The sequence below is a fragment of the Coccidioides posadasii genome, chromosome 2 (genome assembly GCF_018416015.2).
Source record: "Coccidioides posadasii str. Silveira chromosome 2, complete sequence".
Classification (NCBI taxonomy): domain Eukaryota; kingdom Fungi; phylum Ascomycota; class Eurotiomycetes; order Onygenales; family Onygenaceae; genus Coccidioides; species Coccidioides posadasii.
This window is the reverse complement of record NC_089408.1, coordinates 4,745,445-4,763,099: the sequence shown is the minus strand read 5'-3', so window position 1 is coordinate 4,763,099 and position 17,655 is coordinate 4,745,445. Positions and strand designations below refer to the sequence as shown.

The following is a 17,655-nucleotide window of genomic DNA, read 5'->3' as shown; positions in this document are numbered from 1 at the left end:
AGAGAGCTTTTCACAATGTCCATCGGGCACTTTTCAGAATGGCGCAAGCTTCCAGTAAGCCTTACCGAACTTTGCATTAATACGACTCTTCGCTGCGGCCAAACATTTAGGTGAGATTTTGTCCAAGAACGACCAGCCAACAGACAAGTGTTGACCGGCATCAGATGGAGAAAATCAGCAGAAGACGAATGGAGCTGCGTGTTACATGGCCGGATTGTCTCCTTGCGTCAAGATGCGGATCATCTACACTATAGATCCCTGTTCCCCAGAGCCAGAGGAAATCTTGCAACGGGCCAAAAGACCAATGATGACACGGAAGCATTGATTCGTCATTATTTTAACTTGGAGCCGAATCTCTCTGGCTTGTATGAGCAGTGGGCAGAAGCTGATAAGAACTTCAAAAAGAAGGCTTTGCAATTTACTGGGATTCGAATCCTACGACAGGATGCATGGGAGGCTCTAGTGTCATTTATCTGCAGCAGCAACAACAACATAGCTCGCATCTCGCAAATGGTGGAAAAGTTATGCACCAATTATGGTCCATTAATTGGCCACATTGATAAACAACCGTATCACGGCTTCCCACCTCCTTCAGCGTTGATTGGCCAGGGAGTTGAGGCTCGTCTCAGAGAACTTGGATTCGGATACCGCGCAAAATACATCTACAAAACTGCTGTTATGGTCGCGAACGAACGCGAGAAAGGATGGCTGAACTCGCTGAGAAATCCTGAACGTCCTGCATTTGGAGAAAAGCCGAATTTAGCGTGTAAGATGGAGGCACAAGGAAAAACTGGATATCGAGAAGCGCACGAAAACTTACTGGAGCTTCAAGGGGTCGGTCCGAAGGTGGCTGACTGCGTATGCCTGATGGGCTTGGGTTGGGGTGAAGCTGTACCTGTTGATACTCACGGTAAGGTGTTTGTTTTCCAATAGCTCCTTAGTTCTCTTTCTCCACTCAAGCTAATATCTATTCATAGTCTGGCAAATCGCCCAACGTGACTACAAATTTGGCAAGGGTAAACAAAAGAGCCTTACCAAAGCAACATACGATGCCGTTGGTGATCACTTTCGAAAACTCTGGGGCAAAGAAGCCGGCTGGGCTCATAGCGTTCTATTTACCGCCGATCTAAAGGTCTTCTCTGATCGCTTAACAGAAACGGCTCAAACTGACAAAGCGATGAGAAGTTTGTCCAATGGAAACATCAAGGAAGAAATAAAGCTGAAAACAGAGACCCGAGTCTCCGTGAAGAGAGAGTTAGCTGATGATTCGACATCTCAACCCATTTCCACGGCAGAAATAGTAGCCAAGGAGCGCGCCACAAAACGACGCAAAACTCGCCGCGGCTGATGCTAGCAATTAATATAAATCGTTTTCTTTCGAACCAAATGGTTTTACTGATGGATCACGCCGCGGCATGTATCAGTCATACAGAGAGAATTCCAGTGCTGCATCTCAGCCCAAGAAACGCTGGTTTGGATGCACGAGAGATACGATGGATTCAAATCCGAGCTACCATTCTTTACACAGGAGCCGCTTTGAACATCTTCTTTGGGAAAGTCTTTGCTGAACGATCGAGGGACGACTCATGGCCTGATTGTTGATTACGCGAAGTCCGTGGACACAGAGCCCTTCCAACTTGAAGTTTCCCCGAACTTCGATTTATTTGTTTTAAGTCTCTATCAAATGCAATCGAACATTGTCTGGCGTGAGTCTAGCTCGGCGAGTTCCTTGGAGAGACCGTGTTGGAAATAAAAGCTCTCCGTGGCATATTTTGGCACACTACCTTGTAAGGAGCTTTTGAAGCTTGATTACAAGATCTTAGCTTGTTATCAAATTCTCTTTATGGCTACTGTTCCCTATTTTAACAAAACCTTGCCGAGTAATTAAAGCGCATCTGTTTATTCCTTACCCAGTCCCAGCAAATCCTCGGCTTCAAAACATAAGGGCTGAAACATACGAGACAAGCCTAGCCTCCTTGTCATAATGTATCGTTTTGGTCCCTTCATTCCTCTAACTTCCACAGCCAGCTATTAAAAGCCTCATCGTCTAATTCCACAGGGATCTCATCTACCGAATGCTTCCACATCGTCGACTTGACTTGAATCCCGAAACCGACTGGATCATCAGCAAGAGCCTGTGTTCCCATTGTGATAGGGTGGTCAACCCCGTACGAAGCTATTGCTGCTTCCTTCGCCATTTCTGCGAAAACTCGGGTTCGCGCATGATCGCCGTGTGCCATCGTGATCATTACAGCGTCGTAATAAAATGTTGCGGCAAGGACCTCCAAAATGCCCTCCTCCTTTTGGAGGAGCATTGCGGTATGCGTGTTGTGGAGCGATGCCAAGGGCTGGTCCAGAATGACCGAGTCATCTCGGATCGAGTTAAAGAGCAACATGATGGTAGTGAGCCTCATGTCGCTCAGTCGTCGTTCGTTCTCAGGCATCAAACACAAGTTACAGCCACAAATGAAACCGAACTTCTCCTTCAACTGTTCCTGCCGAAGGTAAAATGCAAGGCCCGGCTCGACGTAGCTCACGGTGATCTCTTCCCCTTCAGAGACATCTTTTACGACGTGGACAACGGCTTGGTCGAGCACAGGATGGTATGACCTCATAGAGTTAGGCCGGCATCCGTGATTGAAACGGGAAACCTTGGGAAAAATTCCATATTCAGTTGTTTCAAAATCGATGAGCATCGCATTGGTGGCTGCAATCCCAAGAAAAACGCCGAATTGAGCCCTTTGAGTGTTTGCGAGCGAGAAAAACTCGCGTTGCTGCTCCTTGCTGAGAGCCTTCAATTTCGTGCTGATAGTCGCAGCTAGCGCTTCGATATCAGCTTTTGTCAATTTCGCGTGCTCCATCACAGCACCGGGTAGCTTCAACATCGGTGGGTCCGCGAGGATACGTGTTCCCTGGGGAATATTGCGAGTGGCGAAAACTCCATATCCCTTACCCTGGGTTTGCTTGATAATGCAAAACTCGTTGAGAGGAATCTCTGCTGGCTCCACTTGGGCTTCCATTGTGAGAGGCACTGAAGATGTTAGAAACGCTGGGCCCCTTCAGAAAGAATATCCAACTGGTATAACAGTATATTACTCACACTGATCTGAAGAGAGCAGGTAATCAATAAAGAATCTTGGCTGACTGTCAGCAGACTGCTGTTTGCTGGTTGATTGCAATCTTTAAAGGGGATGTTCTGAAGAGAAAACTTTGTTGTTTTGAAAACATATGGTCGCCATGGCGAAGATGCTATACGGACGACATCATGATTTAAAGCACAAGGTTGATTGCACCTTTTTTTGGAGCGGGGGTACACTGGCAAGTAATTTTTTGTACCAGGGCACAGACAAGCTGGCATATTCCTCCGGACAGAGTGCAATTTTTTCAGATATTTTTTGTCACTTCTGTTGAATAGTGCTCCCACTACTTGTACCAAAGTCATCTTTACACCTCAGATGTCATTTTTTATGGTGCTTCCTGGTCACCAACCTTTAGCTTTTGCGTACACACCCTTGGACCAGCAGCTGACAATTTCTGAACTTTGACAGGGTCTAATGTTGGTTGCTTCCTGTCCGGATAAGTGTTACTCTATTTGATGCTACTGAAATCAACCCTTACTGTGTGGATGATAGAACAACCTTGACTACCTCAGTATAACAACCTAATGCTTGAGTTAGCCTACCAGCAAACATATCTTAAAGTCCTAACAACGGCTTTGATAAAATCTAATTACTGATGATGGGTACTGTTGAGATTGTCCAGGTGCCAAGTACGCCATATGTTTTTCTCAACTTCAGAGGACAAAGAATACAGAATTCAGCTACCTGTGTAATAAGCAAATTGGATGGTAAGCTTCTTTCTCTTCTCTTTTTTCATTTGCCTTTATTCTATTACTAACTGACATTGCTAGCCATTGAAACATGGGGAAAGACATAGAGGTATGGTTTGGCATGAGAGTGTATGCCTCATAGCTATGCATTTACGGAATACAAAACAATAGTCATCTGGAGGGGATGAAGGGGAGAATGACTCCCAAAAGCCGAAGTGGGGAGTACCGTAGGTTTTGTTCTTGGTCTCAGCAACCAACAAAAAACTATAACCTCACCGCTGCCATACTCTCACATTTTCACTATTATCTTCTCACACTCCCTCGCTTTCCTACATTACAGGAAGGGCCGTCTCATTTGATGTTGACGGGCACAAAACTCAGATCCGAACACTTATTACCATTTCACAAGAAGCAATGTTAGCCCCAATTTTCTCAATCATGCATACAATGAAACCAAATTAGATTTGTTCAAGATGTAAGACATGCTGACATGCTTCTTTGGGAGTAACTATTGCACTGCGGCGATATCATAAACATTGAGAATGTTTGGCTGGGTCTGAACTCGAAGATTAGTAGTTCGCCAAATTCACAACCGAATGTGGAGTACCGTAGACATAATTTGGAAAGGCCCAGCAAAACACCCATCAAAAAAGCCCAATTAGGCATGCACACTTTTTGACCATACTGGTATCGCGTCGGATTCCATTGAGCTGAGGGTATTTGCCAGCAGCCCCTGAAAGCGACAGCCCAACGCTGAAGCCCAAAATTGGTTCAGGGGCGGGCCGCTTAACTGGTTATGGTTAGGTTAGCCGAGAGCACTCAACTCTAATCCGACCGCAACCCGACAAGGGCCCCTGATGCGGCTCAAGCAGCGGCGCATTGACGCTCATCAGCGCGAGCTAATCAACATGCGTTTGCAGTTAAATGAGAATCCTCCTATTAGCCACTTGATAAATGCTCTGTAGAGCGCCCCGATGAAGTATAGTGGCGCTTCTCTCTCTACGGATCGGTAATAGGTGACTCTCTCCTCAAGGATGATTCGGTTTCTTCTGGTGGATGTGTGGGGCAACTATCCAGTGTGGTAGCCGGATGCCAAGGATGGTGGGCTAGTGATGTGGCCTTGCATCGTCGTGCCTCCTCAGAAATTGTTCATCAACTAATTATCCACCACTTGTCGTTGGACGACAGCTTACCACATGGGCGTGCGGAGCTTGGAATGTTGTCGATCTATGGATTCTTCTATATTTTGTTTGTGTGTACTTATACCCTCTGTTGCATGAACCTACTACCTTTTTGTAATAGTATAGTACCGTAGCTAGGCATCCCATCTTCCGCAAAAATGAATCCATTCTCTACACTTCTTTGAGCCTCATCGCTTCAATCCTGCCCTCTATTTCTATAGAGGATCTTGCATTTTTATTGTGAATTGGTGGCATTCTGACACATTGGAGTGGATGGTTGAGGAAGTTGAAAAAATATCTTTCGCTCGCTTGCGGATTTCGCTCGCTTGTGGATTACATTAGCCGAGATTTCCCTTTAGGTAGCTTAGTGAATGACAAGCATACGAGTCCTCCATCAATGGCACCGAGGGCTCGGCCCGAGAGGAATAGGGGTTCAACCCCCTACAGTGAGAGACAATGCCTAAGAAAATGCGCACAAGAGGAAATTCAGGAACAGTTTTTTGCCACTATTGATACAATTGAGATAGAATGTCAGCTCCTAGGATTATCTGTTGTCTCAAGATAGAAGATGCTGGTGAAGTTTGGTTTACCTTTGTTGAGCGGGCCTGCCTTGCACAGTGTCTCTTTTGATCTCTTGGTAGCTGTGTGGATGAGAAACACAACCCTCACAGTCATCAGGTGCAAGCCATCTGTGATTGGGCTGCCCTCTGCCACCTTCAGGGGATTCCATATAAGAAAAATGCCCTGGCTTGTGGACCAATAACCTCAAAAGAGAAGTCTCTGACCTGATGAATGCTGATATGTTTCCTCTTATCCGTCCAGCCACCCAGTGTCTCTTCTGCCTTGGAAATGACCAATTGGCGTATAATGCCAGGACCTATTCCTTCTCACGCCAGGAGCACCTCCAAAGACATATGCACGATTGCCATCTTTGTTATTTAGCTTCAGATGCTGGTTTTCTATGCCCTCATCCATCTTGTGTGGAGGGTATGCAGGGCACCATGCATTTCAAGAGCCACGCTGCTTCAGTACACAAGATCTATCTTTGACCAGCATCTTGTGGGAGGACTTCAGACCAGCACTCCCTGTTACTTGCACACTCTATCTCACCAACAACTGATCGATAGAACACCCCTAGGATGAAGGCGTGTTTAAGCCCATGCTTGGGCACAAAACATGTTTTCCATTTGTCTCTACTTCATGCTACTAGTCAAGCCGGATTCATTTTTATTGCTGTGGCTTACATCAGATATGGGAATCCTCCTATGTGAGATATTCCTGTATAAGATCCCTTGTCACGATGGCAATTCTACTCGCTAAGAAAGCAAATAAAATCCATTAAGTTAATATATGAAGCTGAGAAAAGAAAGGAAAAAGAGAAATGTGAACAAGAGCTGAGGTGTGACATAAGAAGACAAGTGATGGGGAGTCGCGGCCTCGAACCAGCATTCTTTGTCAGGATATTCTCAATATCAAAAGCGAGCAACGAATTAGAGAGCGCCAGATGCAGAGGAAGATGCGGCTGGGACCCTCGTGTGGGCACAGAGCACCACGGTCCCATGCCGTGGTTATCCAGTTGGTGGCTTCACGGCTGTTTGTTCAGGACAGTAGCAAAAGCTAAGAATGGCATCCGATATGGGATCACTTCCACCTTCCTCTTCTCGAGAAAGGTAAAAGGCCCAGACTCCCTGCTATTCAAACACATACCCATTCACAGCCACAATAACCGGCTTCCCCTCCGTTCACTCAACCCCACAAACCCACTTGGCGGCGTCCCGTCAAGGACGGCTGCCCAGACGGACTCTGTTGGCTCGAATTGAACAACCACAGCACCAACCTTTCTCCCTTGTTCGACTTCAAAATGCGTGAGTTCTGGAGTAAATATAGCCTCCCTCCAATCCCAATTTACTGTAACACGTTCACGATTTTTTCTCCATGCAAAGACTTGCGCGTCATCAACCTTGATGAGCGGTATGGTTACGACGTGCCTTAAGCCTCCGGCTTTCCATATATCTCTGAAGACACCACTGTCCTGGCGCAGAACAGGCGCTTCCTGTAAACCCCGTTCCTATATGCGCGGAGTTAGAACCCTTTCCATTTCCCAGTCATGCGGCCCCCACGCACTGTTTGGGTAAATATTTTGGGCATCTTTTACAAGTTGATCACATTCGGGGGGGAGATCGAAGTGAAATGCCGAGTTACGGATTTCCAATGATCCCTGCCAGTCCCCAAGCGTTGTCATATTAAATCGATACGGTGCTGATTGGTCAGTGTTGGTTGAAGTGCATATACTTCGTATGCGCTCAGGAGACAAAAGGACTCTGGAAAAGCGCGCTTGTGTGATAGGTAGCTTTAACCGCTGCGATTCCCTGTTCCGTAATGTGATGCCCCGAGCCTGAACAACGCCAACAAAATTGAATGGAAGAAAGAGGCTCAGGACCGCTCGTGGACTGTTCCCTCCTCAAGAAGTCCAGAATCAGAAGCTTGTGGTATAAAGTCAGTCAACATGCGCTTTCCACAGTCCAATTTTCAATCTCCAGAAACCTCTTCGACTCCACAGACACCCACTACTCAATCTATATATACTCCTTCATCGTTTCCCCCAAGCACGCGCCCACACTATGACGTACCTTTCGTTGCCTATAATGGCCGCCAACGCCAATGTCATGTCAACTAAGCTTATCGCTATTCTTACTCTAGGCACACGCTCAGTGAAGGTGGGATATGTTGATCAAATCGATGTCTGGAAAATGATTGCTCTCAGCACAGCAATCCAACAGAAATTTAAGGAAGTCACGGAAAAGAATCTGTCCACGCTCGAAGAGGATACTGATATGGTTGCTCTCCAGTAAGTTTCCTAAAAAAAAAAGGTGTTATTTCAGTGCTGATGTCCAGTTATGTAGAGAGACCCCGCATCCGAGCGAGTCTGACGATCGCACGCATCTTACCGCCGTTGAAATCAATGGCCAGGGCAACGTCAGTGCGAAGCGACACTTCTCCGTCGATTAACAAAGGTTCGCAAGAGCCACCCAACTTGCATTGGGCGCGTACGGATGATGGTCTGGGGAGGGAGCTGGCGGCTAACTTGGCGGGAGGATGGAACTATCATGCACGAAAACAATTAGTTATCAGTAGATGTCAGATCCAGGCTTGGTCCTGAAATAATTCCCTTTGGTGATTTATAATATCGACCATATTCTTAGTGTTAAATAACAGGGAGTATCCCTGATGATAATAACCAGTCAGATTTCTAACTAGCTTGGCTGAACCAGCGGTGCTGAAGGGCCCCTCTCGCGGTAATCCTCCTTGTCGGGTCCAGGTTTGTCATCTTCCCTACCAGGTCCCTAAGATTTGGGTCCACATAATCCCAAGTCTGGAAAGGCTGTCTGAGATTCCCTGGAGTAAAACTGCTGGCAAGGGCTACCAAGCGTTCGTAGAAGATGTTTTCTTTTCCTATATGTTGAAGAAACCCATTGAAGCTGTCTTCATCTGCAAAGTAGTATATGTGTCGGCGGAGCACATAGCGCCATGAGTCCTCAGCCTGCAGCTGGTTGTCACTGACGCGAAAGACCATCTCATTGACCATAACATAGACCATCTGCAGATAGTATTGGTAATCTGGAACAACAAGGTTGGTGGGAAGAACAGCCATACCACAATTCCAAAAGAGAAGACATCTGAGGCCTGATTCTGGCGGGATCGGCACCAGCTTTCAGGACTTCTCCAGATCGCATTGCCACAGAGGGGACCTCTCAGCCACTTCCCAGGTGGCACAATGACTGTATCCTCAAGGTCCGAGATCTGAACGTTTTTGATGCTCACATGGCCCTCAGCACTTTCATCATAGTCCACGAGGATATTGTTTGGTTTGATGTCTATTAACAGTCAGTATGGCGGCGCGGGCAGTCTTCTGGAGCGCTCAAACTTCCCATTATGGAGAATATCTCTATCATGCATATCAGCAAGGCCATGCAAAGCCCTTCGGAGAATGTTACTCCTTGTCTTTGTGGATAGAGGTTTCTGGCTCAAACGAAGCAAGTCCCCAGCCAGAAATGGGAAGATGAACAACTCGGACGCTTTGATAGTATCGACTACCGATCGCACGTTTGGACAAGAAGACAGTTGCTTCTGCAAATCCAGCTGGTACTCAAACTCGCCCGGAATCATATTCTTCACAATGTAGTTTTTTCCCTCAGCACTCCCCGCCAGCTCTGCGGTTAGCAACAAGACACAACCAAGGATATCCCAGTTCAATATAGCCTACCTTGCACGATATACACATAGCAGGGGGTTTTCCGGTCGGCCAGAATATTTTCAATCTTGTAAGTCCGCCCGGAATCACTCTTGAGCATCATTCCCGGGGTGAAAGGCTCATTGCTAGCCTGCGAGCTACTAGACATCCTGTACCACTGGGAGATTTTTCCTCCAAAACTGGGGATTCGGGTCAATGACGGTAAACTTCTGCCTAAAAACAATGGGCAGATCGGCAGGTAACCGGAGAAGCCAAGGACGAATGTTGAGCGGGACAGCATCAGCGAGATGGATCGCGATTTGCTCTTCATCGAATTGCAAGAGGATAACTACGGACAAAAGTGCTTTTTCGTTCCAAGAGGCTCAGGATCACATGATTGCGTCGCGGGGGGATTTTTTTCGGGCTCAGCGGCACCAGAGTCAAAAAGAGAGGTCCCAATCCCCCCTCCTCCAAAGGCGCCTCTTCTTCCGTCCTCCCTTGTCAACCGACGCTGTACTTCAACGGCAATATAACCCGCTTCTCGACAAACATTTTAGATTGTTGTTTAAGCCCGAAGAGGGGGATTGGCCTGAACATCGCCTGTTACCCCGTAGGTGGTGGGTGTCGGATAATTTCTTGAGTAATAAGGATTTAAGATCCGCAAACTTGCCCATCTCGAACGTGAAGGACAACAAGAGACGGCACAAGGCTTTTATCTACGAGAAGGCTAGCTGGCGGCGTATGCTCGTATGCCAACCTCCGATACCGACAATTGCCATATTCCAGGAATCTGAAGGGCACTGGCATCACTTCCGCCATCAAACCCGGCAAGGCATCATCGCAAAACCCGATGGCCTGCGGATGGGCGTTTTGTGGGATACGGTTTATTCTATTCTGTAGGAATCCAAGGCCGGGTTCGCGAATTATGTCTGGGTTTCGTACAGGCTAAACAGTGGAATTGGATGGTGGTCGGTCCCGTTGCTGCGAGACATCGACCCCGCGGTTGAAACAGATCTTGTGATTGCAGAAGTCGGGAATGAAATGAGTGCAGGGTGTTCGCATAATAGTCACACGCGGGACGGGCGCTGTCGTGACGATCGGTTAAGATATCTGAAACGCAGGAAACGGACGAGCACGTCTTGGATGTTCCGCAGTGAGGCTTACGATAGGAAGTCGGTATTGAGAGCTTGAAGTCGTAGGGCTTTGATACGATGTCCAATCTACGCCACAGCATGTGCCTGTTTAAGCGTACGGAACACGAGGATCTCTTGCGTTCTTCCACAGGAAATCTCTCGAATAGGCCTGGTTCAATATTACCTGAGCCATATGCATTTGCTCTCAATGCCTCCTCGCCTGTTAGGAGATCTCTTGATTATATATCTCCTCCCTCGCCTAAACTAATGACTTTGGGGAAACTTGAAGTACGCTTCCTACGTATAACTTGTCTGTCTGGACTCTTGGAACCACGCTGATATCCCATTTGTCCCTTCGCATAGATGGCACTTGCTTTTACATCCATCTGCAGGAGGACTTTACCATGTGGTTTGCCTCCGGTATATTTGGGACGATATTGAATATCCAATTTTCTACGTTTCCCAACCCAACCTCATTTACCACGATTCTTAAACATTCAACACAAGATTACAATGGCATACTCAGCAAACAGTCAGCATCAGGCACTGGGCAGTGGGCAAAAAAAAGAGAAGAAACAAATAAAAAACATACAACAGCTGGGATTCGCTGGTGGTCACCCACCCAACTACTAGCCAGCCGGCGAGTGGTTTAAATACGGCTGAGCGGACGGGAAGCCCTGTTCTCCACTCCCTATGGTCGTATGTGCTTATGTGTGGCAGAAGGAATGGTATATAAATGGACACAAATGCGCGCATTTTCACCCGTTGAAAGTGGACAATGTCACACACCTGTATGTGTCCAGGGGACGACGAAGGAACTTGGTTATCCGGGAGAAGATGCAGAGTTCTGTCGAGATAATGAAGCGGTTTATTACAGAAGGACATATATTGTTGTCGTACATGCATAAGCCTTTGGATAAAGCTGTGATGGCTGCAGAACCACTCCCGGCCTATTTTCGACGGCATCCCATTTCATCGTTAACATGAATGGAGTAAGCTACTGATAGTAGCAGCTAATCATCCTCCTCATGATCCTGAAATGGCCAACCACTCTCAACACAAGCAAGGTCCTCTTCATCTTCGGCCTCATCAATCCACTGTTTCCTCAGCTGTTGATTAGCCTCAACAACTTTCTCGAATGAATCATTCCTAACCCATCCATCCTGACCAACATCATCCAGCAGCGACCGCCAGTATTCCACAAGCATATTGAATTTGAACCACTTTTCCTCAAGATCATAGAATTCCTCTTCATCTTTGGTGTCAAACTGGATGGGGCAGGGATGTCTCTGCGTTCGAGTCGACATCAGGACAGGCCAGTGATTGATTACTCTGATAAGAGCGCCCTTGAGCGTCACGATGTTCCCAGTCCAAGGATGCCCTGCCCGATCCACGAGGTGTTGAATAAGCATCATTCCTGGATATCGCATGGCGTTAAGGTGTGGCTTGTTGTCCTTTCCATTGAAGATCATGTACAGATAGAAGAGCATTCGCCTTCGATGAAGTTCGTCAGCTTGGGATTTCGCTTCAGCGTCGAGAGACTCGTAGTCTTCCGGAAGCAAGGGCTTGGAGTAATCCTTCGGTGGCTCTGGGTCCGGGTTTTCGAACGCTGGTGGGTTTCCAGCCGCCATCAACAGAGGAAGGATGGTCGTGTGTTGCCAATCCAGGATACATGATACGTCGCATGTTCCGGTCACATAGATGTTGGTCGGATTCAAATCTAATTTTACATTAGTTCAGGAGCCTTACGCTATAAAGTTGTATTTTTTCTGAAGCTGAACTTGGATACCGACCCGGATGACGCAATATAGGGCGATTCACGACGTGTGCACCATCTTCTGGCAAGAGGTATTGGGAGATGGTCAAATACTTGTTGAGCAAATCGACATACTTGTTTGGGGGAATTTCCCCTTTCAAGACAGTGTTGTGAGGAAATTCGTTGATTTTCGGTTTTCCAAATTTCATCGTCAAGTCTCTTTCCTTCAAACCGGTGGAGCGAAGGTAGTCGCGATGATCCTTCCCTGTAAGGTATACCTAGTTAACCAACAATACGTAACAGCAGCGTCAGGTTTGATGGAGAGAATATCTCACAAGGGCCCCGGCTTATCTCAAGCTGTGCTCGTTTTCCGCGCCAATACATATAATCTGCCGTGGGACCAATGCAAAATCGGCTAGCATCACCATCGTTGTCCTCAGTGCCTGGTGCATAAAGATCTGCCTGTTGTTCCCGAGGCAAAGCTCTCTTGTAGTAGATGCTGCCGTAACAGCTAAAAGGAATGGAAAATAGCTTCCGTTCAATATCCACGTAACTTGTTACCAGGTGGGTTTGTTCCTTGGTTGTAAGGTTGAACCAGCGTGCTTCCAAAGGCTGACCAGCGGCCTTCTCCATAATAATATATTCGCTCCCGACTTCGTTATTTGTTTCAGAGGAATAAGCGTAAACTCTGGGCACAGGTATCCCTTTCGAACGTAGAAAGTCTAGTGTTGCAACTTCACTCTCCGTTGCAAGTTTCTTCGGCTCTGCAATAGAGTACGGGATCTTGACGATGACCTCAAGACCATCATTCATGGTCAACAGTAAGACTCTGTTGAAGCCGCCTTCTGCAAGTTTCCGCATATGCGCAACGCTTTCCCGGTTAACGCTCTGAGCCGCAACCTTCTGAAGCGCGTCAATGTTGAACTCAACATATCGTTCAGCCATTCGACGTTTCTCATTGTAAAGATAGCGACCGGAAGTATAGGCAAACATTTCTCGATTGTGGAACGGAGGACTTCGGCTCTTTTCACTCATCGTGGAGTGCAGTTTAACAAAGGAATGGTTCATGGAGGCCGTTCGACCAGGGAGCCGTGCCATGCTGCGCAATGCCGGGTTTGTTTTCGCGAACTGCGCAAGGGAAAAGAGTGGTAGGCGACGTCGGGGGTGAAGAGAACGAAGCATCGCTGGTCCAAGCCTCGCCAGCATTTTGAGCACTGATTTCAAATCAGGCGCATCTTCAAATATCAGACTCCTCAGCGCCAAAACCTGCACCGCCAAAAGTTGATGTTTTCATTGCCGCCGGGAAGCCCTGTTGCAAGCTTTGAACTCGCTCATCACAGCGTTGACCAGCGTGACGAGCACGTGATCCACTGAGGCGCTGGGAGCCTGCACCAAAACACCCACCAGCTCCATTTGACAACGGCACATTGATGCATGCAATTCCTCCACAAACCTTGAAGCCTTAAAACGCCGGCGCTTAATGCTACCATGCCGGATATAATTGGCCTGAAAACTATGGAGTCTTCTCAGAATGTTCCATGTCTCGCCGAATCGCTGGATTCGCAGGTCAAGAACTTACAAGCGCCCACAATAGCCAGGTCAGAATGCACTACCCCAGCGGTAATGGGTTGATTTGGCATCGGTATTTGGACATAATTTTTAACAGACTTCTCTTCTGCATGACAAATGCTTTTTCCCTTGTGGATTGGCGTGGATGGTTGGAGAACAGCCTGCTTAGAGTCCCGATTCAGCGCGAAGCAAAACGCCCATCGCATCGTCCTGGGATTGGGGTCATCCAACCGCTGATGTGGCCTATCAGATTAGGATTTTGATGGCGCATTTATTCGCGCTCGCTCAGGTTTTGCCCATCTTATTGTCTTTCTAATTTTGGGCCATTCAATGCATTTCGACTGGCAACTGACGGCCTATCGATGGTACAGCAGTCCGTCCTTCTCTGACAAACCCTTCTTCTATCACCCCCTGAACTTGGGAGCGAGTCATTCGAAGGGTGTAGCATTATGATCGAACTGGCAATTTTTAAATGGCGTCAAAATCCCAATTTACTTCTCAGATTATTCAACAGTTAGAGGTTTATCCATCCACGCTCTATTCCTTATACTCCATTGTATCTCTTTCCCCCGATATATATCTATCTACCCACGTAGCACTTATCCTAGGAGACCCGAGCCATGGGAAATTTTACGAAGAAACTCCTCTGGACTGTCGAAGTCGTCATCTCTAGACCCGCTGATCTCCGAAAGTTCTTCAAACCCACCGTTGCTAGGGGCAAGACCGTTTGGCCCAAGAACCCCGCCGATCTCCTTCGTTACGGTGTCAGATGGGACTACGACGGCATCACCAAGCATAATGGTGTCGATTGCCATCGCTACCAGCTCCAGCCAAACGCTGGCAAAATCCCGAGCACGATCAAAGAGTGGCGTGATAAGAATGGCGGTACCCATGCTGTGATTACGGTGATGCATATCCCGGTTGACACCGAACCCGACACTGAAATCTTCGAGTCTTCAGCAAAAGAAGCCCTCGACAATATGAAATAAAGCATCACAGAGATTTGACGTCGGTTAGCCGTTCATTACAATTTTATCTGGTTACGCTGGAACATACGGTCACTGGTATTCAGTTCCATTGCTGGATATTTTGACCGTTGAGGACTGGCTCTCAAGCTTGCAATATGGCTGTGGTTTACCTTCGATACTCTTAGGTGGCTTTGGGTGCATGGCAGGGACATTCGTTGGGGAATATTGGAAAGGCGGAGAGGAGTCGGCAAGTTCCAGGGGAAACACACGTTAAGAATTTATACAACTTCATTTCAGACTCGAAATTATAGTGCCCTTCCTTTGAGAGCCTTCTGAGCCCCTTATTATGTCAAGACTACTTTGGTCTCCCTGATGCGAAGCAGAGACGTAAACTAAGCTACTGCGAGTAGCGTTCCCGTCCGGTGCATAAATGACGCGGGACGTATTTTGTCATTTCGAGTAGAGTACTTATGTAGGAAGAAGCTGGTGATACCTTCAACGTTTGACGACGCTCCTTCCCGATTGGGAAAAGCCACATGCGGCTTGAAAGCGAAATTCAACGTCGTCTCATCAAGAGAAACAAATCAACGGAAACATACAAAGATCGCCAGTCTCAGAGCGTCTTATTCCCTCGCACCATGGCTACAGGTATGCGTTGCTTATCAACCCAGCAACAGAGACGCGGCCGCCTCGAGGGGTTCGCGATCGCCTGCGACTCTTGCCCATGGTTAAATCCAATGGGTTGGCTGGTTCTATCTGAGACGATGAGTTAACCAATGCAATCTGCGAAATATCCCTACCTCTTCTTTCTCCAGAGTCCGTGTGTTTGACGTTGGGGCGCCCTCTCGTTATGGTGAGAGTCACGCCATCAAGTCGGTTTTTCAATAAAGGTTAGTCTGGAGTTTGGATACCAGGACGCCTGATCCATCAGTATTGGGTCACATTGAGGGCAATACGCTGCTCTCCAAAGATCGGGCGATGAAGGGCCATGTCCTGCGCAAGTCTTCGAGTTCAGCAGCAATCCGCCGGCCAACCCGGTGCACTTCTCGAAACACGGTATCAGGCTCAGGATGACTAGGCAGCATCAATGTGGAAAAGAATAGTTGGCAGCAAGGAAGGCTCAGAAACTCCTCTTTGTACCTTGATGAACTTGAGAGCTCTGTCCATGGTGATGTCTCTAACCTGTGGCTTCTTTGGCTGGCCTGTCTACAAGCTCCTATCATATGAAAACACAGCATTGTTTGAGTGGTCAACTACTTTTCCTGTATTGATATAGTCATTCTGAAATTATAGCCTCTTTAATTTATAACAAGTTTTGAGATATTCAGGTTCCTTTCAGAGCTCATTCAAAATAGTTTAAAGATTGCCTTGGAGAATATTGTAATCTATTGCTTCAAAGAACAAAAAGTGGCTGCCTCAGGGAATATTGAAAAGTCCAGTTTTTAGTGAAGAAATGTGGCGCCCCTGGGGTGACAGGCTGTCATGGGGGAAGAGCAAAATTTGTTGCTGTGAGTGAAGAAGGCAGCTCTCCCTGAGGCAAAGGTTTACATAGCAAAATCTATGGCCATTGAATGAAGAAAGGTGGTTATCCATGGGGCGAAATGTTGCCTTGCAGAATGAGGCTTGCCGCAGTCCAAAAAAAAGCCCTGATCTTGTTGATGCCTCAAGGTTCAGAAATGCTCTGAGGAAAGTTGGTCTTTTATTCTGAAATCATGGCCTGCCTCAGTTCATTCAGATTTCTGCAGCAAAAAAAGCCCTGGAGAAAAGCACTACATGGAAACATGTGGCTTGTCTCAGTGCATTGTCTGCCCTGTGGAATCAGCAAAGTGTGGCTTTCAACTGGAAATTTTGTGGTCTGTCTCAGTAGAATTGTATGACCTGAGGAAGTTGTGGGTTCAGCCAGGATAAATTGTTCTAGAACCTAAGTACACCCTAAGGAGCTTAGAAAGTCATGGCTCATGTGTGAAATAGGTGGTTTGCCCTGGGGAGTCCAGTGAATCCTTAAAATCCATAGTTTGCCTTGGGGAGCCTGGAAATTCATGGCTTTTGTGTGAAGTACGGAGTACTCTGTACGGGCACATCGCATGAACTGATGGAGAGCGGATTATGCCCCATCACTGAACTCCCAGAAACGATCTATGATTTGACAAGACGATAAGCAAGCTTTGAAGAAGTCGCATCTTTACGAAGTACTCCGTAGAGGGATCTGAATTCCACACTTCCGGCCTCTCAAGCTTTCCGTAGAGTTATTCGTTCGCAAGGGAAAGTCGACCAAAACTCATCCATATTTAAATCCCAGGGGCAGCGCTGAGGACCGAACATATTATCCTGACATTTGCTTCCCGTTTGCATGGAGGGATCGACATGTCTTAAAGTCCACCCGGTGAAAGCTCTGTTCGTACAGGACTTTGGAGATCGGCGTGGTTAATGCCCGACAGCGCGACACCCCAGCCGCCAAGCTTGAGCCGCAAAAGCAATCATACATGGCCACCGTGAGAAGTCGAATTGGTGGAGGGAAAGAATACGAGCAACTCTCCCCAGTCATGACCCTCAATTTACCGAACGGGAAGATTTTCAATGTCAGCAAAGGTGCCCTCGACAGCAAAGAATTGCCGAATGCTACTCCGGACTCCGTACTCGGTTCGCAGAAAAGGAAAACATGCAGGATAATGCCTGTTTGATGGCCAGCTGTACTGCTGTTGTGCCTTCAAAAAAGAAATCCATCTAAATTTGATGCCGCTGAATGATCGCGGATGCCAAGCGACCTGCCTTCAAGGCCGCCAAGCGACAACTGTTAGTTATGCCTACGCTATACTTATATAACTAGTTTGACGAGGCTCTTCTGGGCGTATACGAGTTTCAAAGTTTTAGCGTCTCCGACCCGCAGCACATCAAAGGCTGAAAGATGGCGACTGGCAAGAAATGAAATTGGAAAACAACAGTGTCAGCTCGGAATGGCATGGTTTACGGCGGCCGGACTGAGGCTCG

General features: G+C 47.3%; 8 protein-coding genes across 8 annotated transcripts; 4 read left to right on the top strand and 4 right to left on the bottom strand.

Moving 5' to 3' along the window:
- The first annotated feature begins 8 nt into the window (after positions 1-8).
- OGG1 (8-oxoguanine glycosylase ogg1) lies at positions 9-1,781 on the top strand. The gene is made up of 3 exons (XM_003071561.2): positions 9-110; positions 165-910; positions 978-1,781. Exons 1-3 carry the CDS (start codon positions 16-18, stop codon positions 1,346-1,348), a joined length of 1,212 nt encoding a protein of 403 aa, XP_003071607.2. The 5' UTR covers positions 9-15; the 3' UTR covers positions 1,349-1,781.
- A 222-nt stretch (positions 1,782-2,003) lies between these two features.
- D8B26_003991 (uncharacterized protein) lies at positions 2,004-3,020 on the bottom strand (the record flags this gene model as incomplete). The annotated part of the gene is made up of 1 exon (XM_003071562.2): positions 2,004-3,020. One exon carries the CDS (start codon positions 3,018-3,020, stop codon positions 2,004-2,006), a length of 1,017 nt encoding a protein of 338 aa, XP_003071608.1.
- Positions 3,021-6,721: 3,701 nt separating this feature from the next.
- Positions 6,722-7,158, bottom strand: D8B26_003990 (uncharacterized protein; the record flags this gene model as incomplete). Its single annotated transcript, XM_066124332.1, has 2 exons — positions 6,722-7,078; positions 7,135-7,158. 2 exons carry the CDS (start codon positions 7,156-7,158, stop codon positions 6,722-6,724), a joined length of 381 nt encoding a protein of 126 aa, XP_065980412.1.
- A 473-nt stretch (positions 7,159-7,631) lies between these two features.
- Positions 7,632-8,019, top strand: D8B26_003989 (uncharacterized protein; the record flags this gene model as incomplete). The annotated part of the gene is made up of 2 exons (XM_066124331.1): positions 7,632-7,858; positions 7,914-8,019. 2 exons carry the CDS (start codon positions 7,632-7,634, stop codon positions 8,017-8,019), a joined length of 333 nt encoding a protein of 110 aa, XP_065980411.1.
- Positions 8,020-8,208: 189 nt separating this feature from the next.
- On the bottom strand, positions 8,209-9,410 carry D8B26_003988 (uncharacterized protein; the record flags this gene model as incomplete). The annotated part of the gene is made up of 5 exons (XM_066124330.1): positions 8,209-8,608; positions 8,665-8,885; positions 8,936-8,956; positions 9,006-9,221; positions 9,275-9,410. The coding sequence occupies 5 exons, from the start codon at positions 9,408-9,410 to the stop codon at positions 8,261-8,263; spliced, it is 942 nt and encodes a 313-aa protein (XP_065980410.1). The 3' UTR covers positions 8,209-8,260.
- Positions 9,411-10,802: 1,392 nt separating this feature from the next.
- On the bottom strand, positions 10,803-13,442 carry AIM9_5 (Phosphotransferase enzyme). Its single transcript, XM_003071564.2, has 3 exons — positions 12,466-13,442; positions 12,168-12,395; positions 10,803-12,094 (listed from the first exon to the last, which is right to left on the bottom strand). Exons 1-3 carry the CDS (start codon positions 13,334-13,336, stop codon positions 11,388-11,390), a joined length of 1,806 nt encoding a protein of 601 aa, XP_003071610.2. The 5' UTR covers positions 13,337-13,442; the 3' UTR covers positions 10,803-11,387.
- An 877-nt stretch (positions 13,443-14,319) lies between these two features.
- D8B26_003986 (uncharacterized protein) lies at positions 14,320-14,688 on the top strand (the record flags this gene model as incomplete). Its single annotated transcript, XM_003071565.2, has 1 exon — positions 14,320-14,688. One exon carries the CDS (start codon positions 14,320-14,322, stop codon positions 14,686-14,688), a length of 369 nt encoding a protein of 122 aa, XP_003071611.2.
- A 2,462-nt stretch (positions 14,689-17,150) lies between these two features.
- Positions 17,151-17,569, top strand: D8B26_003985 (uncharacterized protein; the record flags this gene model as incomplete). The annotated part of the gene is made up of 2 exons (XM_066124329.1): positions 17,151-17,300; positions 17,495-17,569. The coding sequence occupies 2 exons, from the start codon at positions 17,151-17,153 to the stop codon at positions 17,567-17,569; spliced, it is 225 nt and encodes a 74-aa protein (XP_065980409.1).
- Between the last annotated feature and the right edge of the window lie 86 nt (positions 17,570-17,655).

What these genes read in the sequence shown, in the direction of transcription:
- OGG1 (XM_003071561.2), top strand. Translation starts at nt 16, where the DNA reads ATGTCCATCGGGCACTTTTCAGAATGGCGCAAGCTTCCAGTAAGCCTT. An exon ending in CGCTGCGGCCAAACATTTAG is followed by an intron (nt 111 to 164) that starts GTGAGATTTTGT and finishes GACCGGCATCAG; the next exon opens with ATGGAGAAAATCAGCAGAAG. An exon ending in TGTACCTGTTGATACTCACG is followed by an intron (nt 911 to 977) that starts GTAAGGTGTTTG and finishes ATCTATTCATAG; the next exon opens with TCTGGCAAATCGCCCAACGT.
- AIM9_5 (XM_003071564.2), bottom strand. Translation starts at nt 13,336, where the DNA reads ATGCTGGCGAGGCTTGGACCAGCGATGCTTCGTTCTCTTCACCCCCGA. An exon ending in TGAGATAAGCCGGGGCCCTT is followed by an intron (nt 12,396 to 12,465) that starts GTGAGATATTCT and finishes TATACCTTACAG; the next exon opens with GGAAGGATCATCGCGACTAC. An exon ending in CCCTATATTGCGTCATCCGG is followed by an intron (nt 12,095 to 12,167) that starts GTCGGTATCCAA and finishes ATGTAAAATTAG; the next exon opens with ATTTGAATCCGACCAACATC.